At 38.7% G+C, this 11,384-nt stretch overlaps 3 protein-coding genes across 7 annotated transcripts; 2 read left to right on the top strand and 1 right to left on the bottom strand.

The window, feature by feature from the left end:
* The first annotated feature begins 894 nt into the window (after positions 1–894).
* On the top strand, positions 895–2,430 carry LOC129780193 (uncharacterized). Its single transcript, XM_055788200.1, has 2 exons — positions 895–1,579; positions 1,641–2,430. The coding sequence occupies exon 2, from the start codon at positions 1,666–1,668 to the stop codon at positions 2,428–2,430; it is 765 nt and encodes a 254-aa protein (XP_055644175.1). The 5' UTR covers positions 895–1,579; positions 1,641–1,665.
* A 105-nt stretch (positions 2,431–2,535) lies between these two features.
* On the top strand, positions 2,536–4,363 carry LOC129780197 (uncharacterized). The gene is made up of 2 exons (XM_055788211.1): positions 2,536–3,075; positions 3,177–4,363. The coding sequence occupies exons 1-2, from the start codon at positions 2,536–2,538 to the stop codon at positions 4,038–4,040; spliced, it is 1,404 nt and encodes a 467-aa protein (XP_055644186.1). The 3' UTR covers positions 4,041–4,363.
* Positions 4,364–9,246: 4,883 nt separating this feature from the next.
* LOC129777016 (protein THEM6-like) lies at positions 9,247–11,032 on the bottom strand. 5 transcript variants are annotated; one of them, XM_055783061.1, is made up of 3 exons: positions 10,910–11,032; positions 10,599–10,839; positions 9,247–10,535 (listed from the first exon to the last, which is right to left on the bottom strand). In XM_055783061.1, the coding sequence occupies exons 2-3, from the start codon at positions 10,729–10,731 to the stop codon at positions 10,084–10,086; spliced, it is 585 nt and encodes a 194-aa protein (XP_055639036.1). In that variant the 5' UTR covers positions 10,732–10,839; positions 10,910–11,032; the 3' UTR covers positions 9,247–10,083. The 5 variants fall into 5 exon arrangements, with proteins under 5 accessions (XP_055639036.1, XP_055639051.1, XP_055639026.1 ...); XM_055783076.1 differs by having other exon boundaries at positions 10,599–10,793; positions 10,910–11,030; XM_055783051.1 differs by having other exon boundaries at positions 10,599–10,860; positions 10,910–11,026.
* Positions 11,033–11,384: the final 352 nt, after the last annotated feature.

The raw sequence follows: 11,384 nt of genomic DNA on the forward strand, positions 1-11,384 counted from the left end.
AGCAGATTCAATTCATGATTCGGAAATCTATCCATGTAATAGAATCTAAGTGAATGTGAAATACTTTACCAAATTTACTTTCGAAAATTATATTGATTGTCATTTTGAAGAAATTTTGTTAACTATGTTAATCATCGATCGAGTTTCCACTTGCTGCAATTAGGGCCTCCACAATAATGTACCCATTTCTCTCCAGGTACGGGTCAATATTTGTCTTCTACTCGGGTAGTGTTGAGAACAGGCCTCGCCCTTCATGAGGCGCCTTCGCGGATAATTGTCCTTTCTTTTGTCGGTATAAGTTTTTTTCCATCGGGGCACTCCCAGGGCGATTTTTTTTTTGTCGTAGGACTACGTCTTAGCCAAATCAGAAAACAGGTCACGTGTTTATAAAAAAAAAGTTAACGTTAATAACTATTTTTGGCTCGAACAGATTTTACCGATCTGCAAACCAATCGTCCGATTCGATTGGATTTCTAAGATATGTTTGATATGCTATACATTACAATCCCATAGTCTGTATATGTTTTGAACTGATGAAAATTGGAAGCATTCCCATTTCCCCATACATTTGTTCTGTCCATTTGTGTACTTTCTCTAACAGAGCTGTCAATAACGGGTAACTCATGCAGCCGCTAGAATAAAATCAACGAAGGGGAGTAGCGAAAAGAGAATATTTGCGAAGTAAACTCCACCCTTGCATAGTAAGTAAGCTGTCGCTAGCGTCTAAGTATTGCATCTCCTCTAAGGGGCTGTCCACATACCACGTGGACAACTTTAGGGGGGGTAGGGGGTACGAAAATGTCCACGCTTGTCCACGGTGAGGGAGAAGGGGGTTTAGATAATGTCCACGTGGACACATAAAATTAATATTTTTGAAAATACACAGGGTGTCGACTACCTTGAAAATCCTTGAAAATCAGGGAATATCAGGGAATTCAAATATGGTCAGGGAAAATCAGGGAAAATCAGGGAATTTTACCACAATCAGGGAAAAATGAAATTCGTTGGATATAAAATATAAAAGTTTTTAGCCTTCCAGGTTTTATGTGTACATTTACTTCAGTGTATGTTGTTTGTTTTTGTCTGTGAAAATGGCGCGAAAGTAGAAGTCTTTTACTTTCGTGCAGTTTTTGCCAACTCCGTGTTAAGCCGTTATTTATCAGATACCATCATCTCGAGCACCAGTTTGACAATTGTTGAATGCAACTGACAGCTGATATATTTGCGCTTTCCGAGCACAGCCAGTAAGATAGGCGATGTCACGGGGCTGTTTTTTCGACCATTTGAAAGATGTGTTTGCGTAAGAAGAAATAGAACTGCAAGAATTTAAGTTTGAATTTCGTTCAACGGAAGCGACTGTTGGTGCTCGTAGGCAGAAACAGAACTGCAAAAATTTAAGTTTGAATTTCATTTAATGGAAGTGATTGTTGATGCTCGCTTTGTGTTAAAGTTGAGGTGGGTGAGCCAATTTTATAATCGGTGAATACAGTAAAATAATTTATTCATTATTTTAGCAGAGAGGTACGATAAAATCATAAGGTTGTCTGGCATTCTTCCCCGACTATCAACTGAAGCGAAGGTGTAGTGTACTGACAATTTACAGTGACCTTTTTTACTGATAATTATTATCTTTATCATAGGAAATCCAGTAGAACTTAGTTCGAAATGGCAAGCAAAACCACGTTCCAAGGCGTTTGGTTGCATGACCCGGAGTTTTCATCATGGTTGAAACGAATTGACACTAAGCTAGGATGCGCATACTGTTCTGTATGTTCCTGTGAAATAGTTCTCAGCAACATGGGCAAACAGGCTCTCAAAAGTCATATGAAATCAAAGAAGCATAGTCAACGAACCACAGCCGGAAATATTTTCAAATATCTAATGAGTGATTCACACCAAACGTTCGAACCAGGCACTTCCAAGAATATCGGATTCAGTTGTGCTAGAAATGATCATCCACCTGTGGAATCAGTACCTACTGTTGCGATTCCTTCAGTTTCCTCTGCGAGCATTCTACCTCCTTCGAAAACTATCGATAAATTCATGCTGAAAAACGATACCATCAAAGCTGAGATCCTGTGGTGTTTGGAAACAGTTATGTGTCACAAATCACTCCGCACAGCTGAAAAGGACATGGTAGTATTGAGAACAATGTTTCATGATAGCCAGATTGCTGAGAAGGTTCAACTAGGCCGTGATAAAATGAGCTACATGATGCTGTTTGGCATTGCCCCCTATTATAAATCTGAGCTCGATAAAACTCTGCATAATACAAACTGCATTGTCGTTGGTTTTGACGAGTCCTTAAATAAGACTACAAAAAAGCAGCAAATGGATCTAAATGTCAGATTTTGGGATGAAGAAAAGAAGGAGGTGGTAACTCGTTACATGACCTCAATGTTCTTGGGACGATCTCGAGCAACAGATTAACATGCAGCTTTTAAAGAAGGCCTGGGAAATATCCCTTTAAACAAGCTTCTTCAGGTGTCGATGGATGGTCCCAACGTGAATTGGTCATTTTTACGCGAGCTGAAAATGGACTTTGAACATGGAGAAGAAAGGCTCTTGGATTTAGGTAGCTGCGGATTGCATATTTTGCACGGTGCATTCAAGGAAGGTGTTCGCTGCTCTGGATGGAATGTTACGAAGTACCTGCGAGGCATCTATCACATCTTCAAAGATGTTCCAGCACGACGCGCTTTATTCACATCGTATTCGGGAAGTGCTGTGTATCCACTGAAGTTTTGCGCTCACAGATGGTTGGAAAACATTAACGTAGCACAAAGAGCTGTGGAGATTACTCCTCATATAAGGAAGTTCGTTGAGGGTGTTCAGAATGACAAAATTGAACCAAAATCAGATTCGTACGTCGATGTAGTTGAGTGTCTAAAAGATCCTCTACTGTTGACTAAGTTGACCTTTTTCAAATCCGTTGCCGCTGAAGTAGAACCATTTTTGCGCGAGTTCCAAACGGATAATCCCATGGTGCCATTTTTGTATAACAATTTGAGTCAAATGGCTAGAAGTATATTGGGAAGATTCATGCAGATCGATCAGCTAAAGAACATCACTCAGGTATATTTAATCTCTTGTGGATAATTCATTCTATCAAATGATTGATCCAATAGCAATTTTATTGCTATTTGAATAAAATTTACTGTTTTCATTTCTTTCAGGTAACAATAGAAGAGATCAATGAAGCCAAGAATCATTTACCAATGAAAGAGATTGTATTGGGTTTTGAAACAAGAAAAGTTTTAAAAAACTCGTCAAAATTGACCCAAAAACAAATTCTGCAATTTCGTCTGGAATGCAAAGGATTTTTGAAAGCACTGATTCTAAAGCTTATGAAGCGATCGCCATTGACGTATCCTGTGACGAAAGCCGCATCCTCTCTTGACCCTTCAGTCATTGATTCCGATCAAAAATTGGCTGGAAAACGATTCGAAAAGCTTTTAACTATATTGATGGATTTTGGTCGTATCAGTGGAGCTTCAGCAGACTTGGCACTGAAACAATATTTAAAATTAGTTGGTAGCAACAAAAGCAACAAGTTTGCCTACTATGATCGGAAAAATGAACGACTGGACCATTTCTGGAAGGGATTGCTATCGGGGGATGAGTTTATGGAACTTTTTACCATCGTAAAAATGATCTGCTGTCTCTCGCATGGAAACGCCAACCTTGAGAGGGGCTTTTCCATTAACGCTGAATGTCTTTTTGAAAACATGCGTGAGGAATCGGTTGTTGCTAAGCGACAAATTTATGACGCTGTATTTCACGCTGGAGAGATAGCATCAATACAAATTTCGAACCAGCTAATTCAACGAGTTCGAAATTCTCACTCCCTTTATATAGAAGACAAGGAACGCCGTAAGAAAGAAGATCTTGCGTCAAATGCGTCAAAGATGATGAAACGTCAACGAGAAGCAGAAGCGAAATCTTTAGAGATCAAACGGAGTAAAATTTTGGAAAACGCACAGAAGGAAGCCGAAAGTTTGCAAGAAAAAATCGCTTTGTTGAAATCAACTGTTTTGTAAAACTCATCCGAATCAAAATAAATAAAATTTTCTGCTGTATTAGTATTTAAGCATCTTTCATGAACTGCATGAATAAATCATGTTCTATCTTTTACGCCGTTTCTCAGTCTTTGTATAATTCAAACAAAAAAATACAAAAAACTCATTTATTGGATTATATTCGCTCATAAATTTACTTGTTCTAGCCTTCATAGATACTTACTAGCTGTTAAAAAACAGAACTAAAATAAAAATTTTGATCACTAGTCTATATCTGGAATTTTTCTGGAAAAGTACTGGAAAATCAGGGAATATCAGGGAATTTTTTTTCGGAATTTGAGTCGACACCCTGATACATGAATATCTATAATAAAAAATAAATGAAATCTGCTCTGCATTTTTATCAAATTCCAATCTTGCCGCAACTTACGATTACTTCGTATTTATCAATAAGAGACCAATTTTTTTTCATATCGGTGAACTGTTCCGCTGAAATGTGTATTCTGAGAGTAACGCACATGAACTGAGAGTGATGGATTTATTTACATTGGCAGAAGAGGATCATACATTCCGCCAGGACGAAGACACCACCAAAGAATGTTAGATTCTTGTAATTTGAAAAATGCACGACATAGTTTTCTAAGGTACGGGTTTGTTGTTGTATCTGTCTTTTGAAAACTCCAAAGGTGATGAACCAAAGGAAAATGAACAATAAATTACCTGGTGAAGCTTCGTTATGTATCCGTTCCATTCTATTGCATCTTGTGTCAGGTGAGATTGGAAAGGAATTCCGTTCTATGTGCCTCTACAAAGCTTCGATAAATTCTAACAAGTACTGCTTGCAACTAAACTTAATTAAGGTCGGCGATCCAGAACAAACTAACAAAATTAGCTAATATGATAGACATCGTATTCCACCAGGACAACGTCAAACCTCATTCTCTTTGACATCCCGGCCGAAAATGTTAGGTTTGCCTGTGAAATAGCACACCCGCCACTTTTCTTGAGCGCAATATTTTTTGAAATTGTGGAAGGATCGATTCAGCAATACCTTACACTGTGTAAACTAGGCATAAGAATTAACTAATCAATATTTTGAAAAAAAAACTACGCAGAGGAACTCGATGTTTGGAAGCTTTTAAATTTTTTTTGGAAGTTTTTAAATTTTTGACTGAATTTTCATCAGCGAAGCACGACTAAGTCAACCCATTTCTAGAGCAAATCATCACGGGTCATAGAAATGGGTAAAATACGATATCGTTCTCAAAAGATCATGGGATAAGCAAGACAAACCACTACATATAACATCAAAACCTTGACTTCACAAAAAGGGACATTGTACATTTTACATGTACATTGTATTAATTCGCTTTAATAAAGATTTATGTGGAAAAATTACACTTTTAAAAATCAATCGTCAATCGGAAGCACTTTTTCTTCGAATTATCGAATGGAATATTGGAAAATTCGAAGCTATTTAAAAAAAAAAATAATGTTAACGTATGCATTAGAAAAATTGAGTAATTTCGGATGGCGATGGGAAAAAAACTAGAAAGGATAATACAATGAACATTTTTTCTTTGAATCTTATTTTTATTAAGCCTTCAACAAAAATGGTTCAACCCTGTTGATTCCCAGCAGCCTTGGCGAAAGCCTTCAAGCAACTTTATGATTTTTTCACACTGCAAGCTCCACCCGGAGCGAAGAAGATGTACATCCTGAGACACTTCGTGTCTGCCGGATATAACCGATATGGTATTTACAACATCCTCTCCCTGCCGCTCCTCAAGCCGGAAGATCGAAACAACCGGCCAAACGGCGGAGAAGAATCTGGCCAGAATGAACATTTTTATGCCGAAGCGTCAGACGAGGTCGGATGAAGCAGCTGGAGGTGTTGGTGAAAAACTTCTTTCCGACGAAGCGCTATGTCGTGCTTATAATGAATGACGAAACCTACTTGGCGTTAGAATTCAACGAATGGCAGGGGCCCGGGTACTCTACGTTCCCCACCAAGGAGATAAGCATTGACGTCTCTGGCTGACGATCGGCGAGAAGGGAATGTCCAAGCCGCTCTTCTTTCGAGTCTTGCGGTGAACGGAGAGATATGCAGTACGAACTGCCTGTCGGAAGTTGCCGCCTTCATAAAGAGATATCACGCAACACAAGATAATTGGAGGAGATGAATCGGCTGTAGATGAACATCGTATCAATATCCCCCAGCTGCGAAGGATAGAAAAATTTTGGGTGAACTTCAAACGGAAGATTTCTTTGAAAAACTTCATGGATAAAACGGAGAAACAGCTGACCGCTAAAGCCACGTAAAGGTTAAAGAACATGCCGACATCCATCTTTTCATCGGTCATGGTTGAGGTTCCGGCCGTAAGTCCGCCTGGCACTTCATTTACGATACTTTATCAACCATCTCCATCTCTGTCCCGCGTAACACGGGACGTCTGGTCAGTTTACGTTTAAGTGTTTCTCGCGGGATACAATGCGCTAAGGCTGCATGTCACACTAACGTACCACTCTTCACTGCCTCGGTGGCCGCATTCATACATGTCTTTGAACACTTTTGACAATCGGATGTTTTGATATAATTCTGTACACATTTTGACATTATTTATTGGTTATGTTGAAAAAATACCTGGTCATACTGCCCCAAGCAGGTATGCCCATTCCGTCCCGTATATTTCACTCAATAAAAATCAACTGATCTTTTACATGAAACGGTAAAGCAGCGCAACAAGTCAGTGGAAATGTTCAGAAATAATACCGGTACGTATTGATATAAAGAGCAGAGTCATAAATTTCAGTATGAAGAGTACAGAGCTTATTTTGTTGGCAGCTTTTTTATATGTTTTTCGTCATAATCAGTCAGTGTGAGATTTCTTTCAATATCTTTATAAAACAATTGAACTTGAATACGGTTTTCATGGAGATATAATAAGAGTATTTGTAACACAATTGTTGGAAAATGAGTGTTATTGGTTCAATAACAAGCCCAAACGAAGGATGGACCAACTGCTCAACAACATATGTCGGTTAATAATTGTATATGATAAAGAATAATAATAAAGAACTCCCTAGAGTAGATTCACAAGTGAATATTTCATATGAATTTCAGCGGTAAAAACAGCCTGACATTGAATTTGGAAAATGGAATTTGGAAGAAACTAACTTCCCGGGGAATGTTGGAGAGAGAATGAACGAATTCAAAACAAACCGTTATTATTAATTAAGCTACCATTTTTATCCACAAATATATGGAATAGAAAATAGAATCAATCCCAAAATGAAATTGAAGAGATGTTTCATATTATTTTGATTTTTTTAGAAATAATTGGTTTAATGTCCACGTGGACAACAGGGGGAGGGGTATAGGAAATGTCCACGGTGGGGGAGGGGGTGTTCAAAAACATGATTTTTCTGTCCACGTGGTATGTGGACAGCCCCTAAGGAAAATTCTCAGAATCTTTCTGTATCCGAAACAACAAAGGTCGCTTATTCTGCTTGTTTTGTGTTTTATGTTTCCCCTCGATCTGTGAAGAGAAGAGTGCAAATGATTATAGGTCGCTTCTAACTATCAGTGTTTGGCTTTGTGTGTGCTGCTTGTTTTCGTTGTGCAAAACTTAGAACTTGTTTATTTCCTGTACATGTGAATAGCACACATTCGAAACTTTTAGTTGCCATTCGTATTTGCTCTCGTGCGCATCTGCTCTGTTCTGATGTAATAAGCTCCTAGCTTTGTTGACGGTTTTGACCGAGTGTTGAGAAACGATTTTTCATAACCCGTATTGTCACGATGTTTCATTTTAATCGCTGCAACTGTGTGCATCTGTTAGACGCGTGTTTGATGCTTTTTGAATGGCGATGCACGAAAAATGCATCTCGTTAAATACTCAGTGCGATGCGTGCATTGATATAAAGAAACAAATTGTGACATATGACCAATTAGCTGCAGATGTAGTCCCGAAACGTGTTTTGAGCTTCGCGTGTAAGTTTTGATTCAGTTTCGTCTCTTTTGCTTCGTTTAACAGTTGTTGAAGGAAGCGATGAGCTATTATCCCAGATATACAGGACAGGCCAGAACTTGTGATTTTTGTTATTTACTCAAACAGTTCCAAAAGTTTATACACTGCTTCAAAAAGCCCCACTTTTATATCGTTAAATTAAATAGTGTGTATAATAGTTTTGATTTGTAGGGAAAAAAGTGTACCCTCTCTCAAATTATCATCTCTGAAAATAGTTCTAATTTCTGCATCTTCAATGAAAATAATTGATTCATGTTTTTGCCTATTTAAATTCGCAGTACTTACTTCTACTCGATTAGTTTTAAAATTATTTAATATATCCACAAATAGTATCATCATTGCAAACGAAAATGCTTGCCTCGCTTAAAATTGCGCGATTTTTCGCATCTGCAGTAATTTACATTTAATACGACATACCGAGGCACCACTCAGTATCGCATTGGAGGTGATTTTACCCTGTAATTGGACATTGGCAATGAGAGTGGTACAGTGTCCGGCGTCTGGTGGCGGCTTTCATTGTGGGACCATAATTTGGGCCCCGAACTCGATGTTTACGAAAAAGACCAATTAGACATAAAAATGTCCAATTAAACGTGTCGCATTACAGGTCTGCCCAATTAGCAAAATGTCGCATTAAATGTAAATTACTGTATAAAATGGGAAGAATGTCCAGGTGAACAAAAGGGGAAGGGTGAACTGAATTTCCACGCCTGTCCACGGAGAGGAAGGAGTAGTACAAAATCGTAATTTTCCTGTCCACGTGGTATGTGGGTAGCCCCTAACCGGAGGCAGGCACAGGGATGCCAAATTTGAAGACATTTGACTTACTGTGAAGACATTTGATTTTGTGAAGACATTTTGAATACATTATGAAATATGTGAAGACATTTCAGTATGATGATAGCGTATGTGAATTTTTGAGAGGTATTATTTCCATAAATTTGTATTGGTCGGAAAGATCCTCAAAAGAAGTAGGGCTTTTGTATCAGTGTCATTCGATCGCTTTTTTATCAGTGTCACTTGTTTACTTTTGTTCTTAGTAATCAACAGATACTTTTGCCTCGGGTTTTTTTAGTGTTCAACTAGCAATAATCACACATCTGATAATGCTCAATGATTATGATATCGCCACTGCGCAAAGCTAGTCTCGGGGTCATTCACTCGCTTTTTTCAAACTTTTCCAAGCAGAAAATCCACAAGTATATAGAATGAATTCAACAACGAGGGACTTTTAATGTCTCTAGAAGACATTAGTTCTGTTGCACTAGAACATTTGAATGATTGTGACTTTGTATTTTCATAAATTTGGACCCATATATCATTCAAACGACCACTTCACAAAACGAAGGTTTTCCGGTTACACACCGTTTCAATAATCAGTTTTATGGATATGGTTTGAGTTACAACCAAAACTTCAAAGCTGAAATAAATAAATGGAGTTATCACAGTTCCGTATTGTGGAAAAACCGGGGCGATATTCACCCAAACAACGGTATATCAGGCTAACTATCATTTCTAAAGTCATAAAATTCAGTTCGCAGTTGTGAAATATATTCTTTGTTCACATTTATTTAAATAAGCTTCAAAACCTCTAGGCAAGTTCAGTGAAATGCGTATATAACAATGCCTATTAATATAAACATTGAATAAGCTATCAAACTTTGTCCAAATGACAGCTTACATTTTTTACAATTTTTGTTTTTTTTATAAGACTATGAAGACATTTGAAGACATTTTTACGTACCATGGTAAGACATTTGAAAAAAAATCACCTGGCATCCTTCGGCAGGCATTCAAACTTTGCTTTTAAAAAACTAAGCTGGCAACCCTGGACAAGTTCATTCGTCGTAAACAGAGAATCAATCTCTCTCTAAAAAAATGGATACAATGTGTATGTGTGCGTGCGTATTGAATGTGTAGAGTATGAATCGATTGAAGCATGGTCAGTCGATTTACGCAATTATTTACTTTTTATTATCACACTTTCGAAGCACTTTTACCGCGAGAACGCTATCATGCCGTATGTTTTCATCTCATCGCTCCTTCCGCAATTTTTGGCTGGACACTTCGTTGGCCTGCGACCAAAGTCTTAGTTCCTCCAGTTGTTCGGGTTTGTCCCGGCACTCTTCAAATCCATCCATAATCTCCGCCAGCCGCACATCGCACCCGGTCACACCCTGTTTCGAAAAGGCAATCGCACGCACGAAGTCATCGAAAAGGGTGACGAATTTATGCTCGAAATAGAGACTTTTATCATCCCACCATGCCAGCCGAGTTTCGATTCGGAAAGGCCGAAACAGTGGCAGCTTTTTGCGATAGCGGATCATCGCAGAACTTTGCACTGCCGATCCCCCTAGTGGTTTGATTGCCGACCAGAACGCGGTCCGGCCGTACCAGTGGAAGCGGGTAAAATCCAGCTCGCGCAGGAAGCGCGCGTTGTTCATATGGTCAATGAACATATCGATGTCCTGGGTGGTGCAAAGACCTAGAATTGATTGTGTAATTCACTCATGTGTTCTAATGTATATAGAACTGTAAATAAACTCACCATATGTGGTTATAGTATCGGTCATTTTAAGGTTTCTATTCGAGCATGCGACAGTTGCGATCGTGAACGCGACGCGTATGAAGTAATTAAAATCGAACGCGATGTACAGCATCGCCAATATCATCCACCACATTTTGTTCCGGTTAGAAGAGAAGTTGTACACTAGACAAAGCTATGACTTAAATAAAGTGTAGACTGTGATGGAACGTCAGAAGACTTTAATGAACTGTGAACAATTCTTCTTAGGAACCGAAAAATGAACCTGATTTATGTTATCAACACTAGACATCGGAAAAGTGCAAATCAATCACCTTATCTATCATTTTTATCGCCGTCTAATAACCACTGTTAACTCCACGACTTGCTAATGTGTACTGGTGATTCGTTAATGGTAATGGTAATGGTAATGAATTAGAGAGACTTTAAACTCTGAGAGTTCATTCGTCTCTAATGATTCGATAATCTGGGAGTATTGATATATAACAACAGGGAACCAAAACGGCATAGCTTTAAACGGTGACCGGAATAAATCGCCACAGTAAACAACTGCAACAGAAACAACCGCTTAGAAAAAGTGTAGTAGGCTAGAAATATTTGGCGCGGGAAAAACATCATGTGCCTCACATTTCTATTATAAATTTATTCTCTTGTTCTCGTTTTTCGAAATTTATTCTGAGGACAATGTAATGGGGACGAAGTCCCCATTTGGCGAGGATAAGGAATCGAGGCGGCCCATGCCGCCAAGATGACGCAATCCGAGTCCACCGCCGACCCGCCGTCGGAAGC

This window comes from Toxorhynchites rutilus, chromosome 1 (assembly GCF_029784135.1).
Source record: "Toxorhynchites rutilus septentrionalis strain SRP chromosome 1, ASM2978413v1, whole genome shotgun sequence".
In the NCBI taxonomy this organism is placed as follows: Eukaryota; Metazoa; Arthropoda; class Insecta; order Diptera; family Culicidae; genus Toxorhynchites; species Toxorhynchites rutilus.

Excerpts from the sequence above, each read along its gene's own strand:
- LOC129780193 (XM_055788200.1), top strand. The coding sequence starts at position 1,666 with ATGGCAAGCAAAACCACGTTCCAAGGCGTTTGGTTGCATGACCCGGAG.
- LOC129780197 (XM_055788211.1), top strand. The coding sequence starts at position 2,536 with ATGGACTTTGAACATGGAGAAGAAAGGCTCTTGGATTTAGGTAGCTGC. Across the intron at positions 3,076-3,176 it reads AGCTAAAGAACATCACTCAG|GTAACAATAGAAGAGATCAA; the intron begins GTATATTTAATC and ends CATTTCTTTCAG.
- LOC129777016 (XM_055783061.1), bottom strand. The coding sequence starts at position 10,731 with ATGTGGTGGATGATATTGGCGATGCTGTACATCGCGTTCGATTTTAAT. Across the intron at positions 10,536-10,598 it reads CGATACTATAACCACATATG|GTCTTTGCACCACCCAGGAC; the intron begins GTGAGTTTATTT and ends AATCAATTCTAG.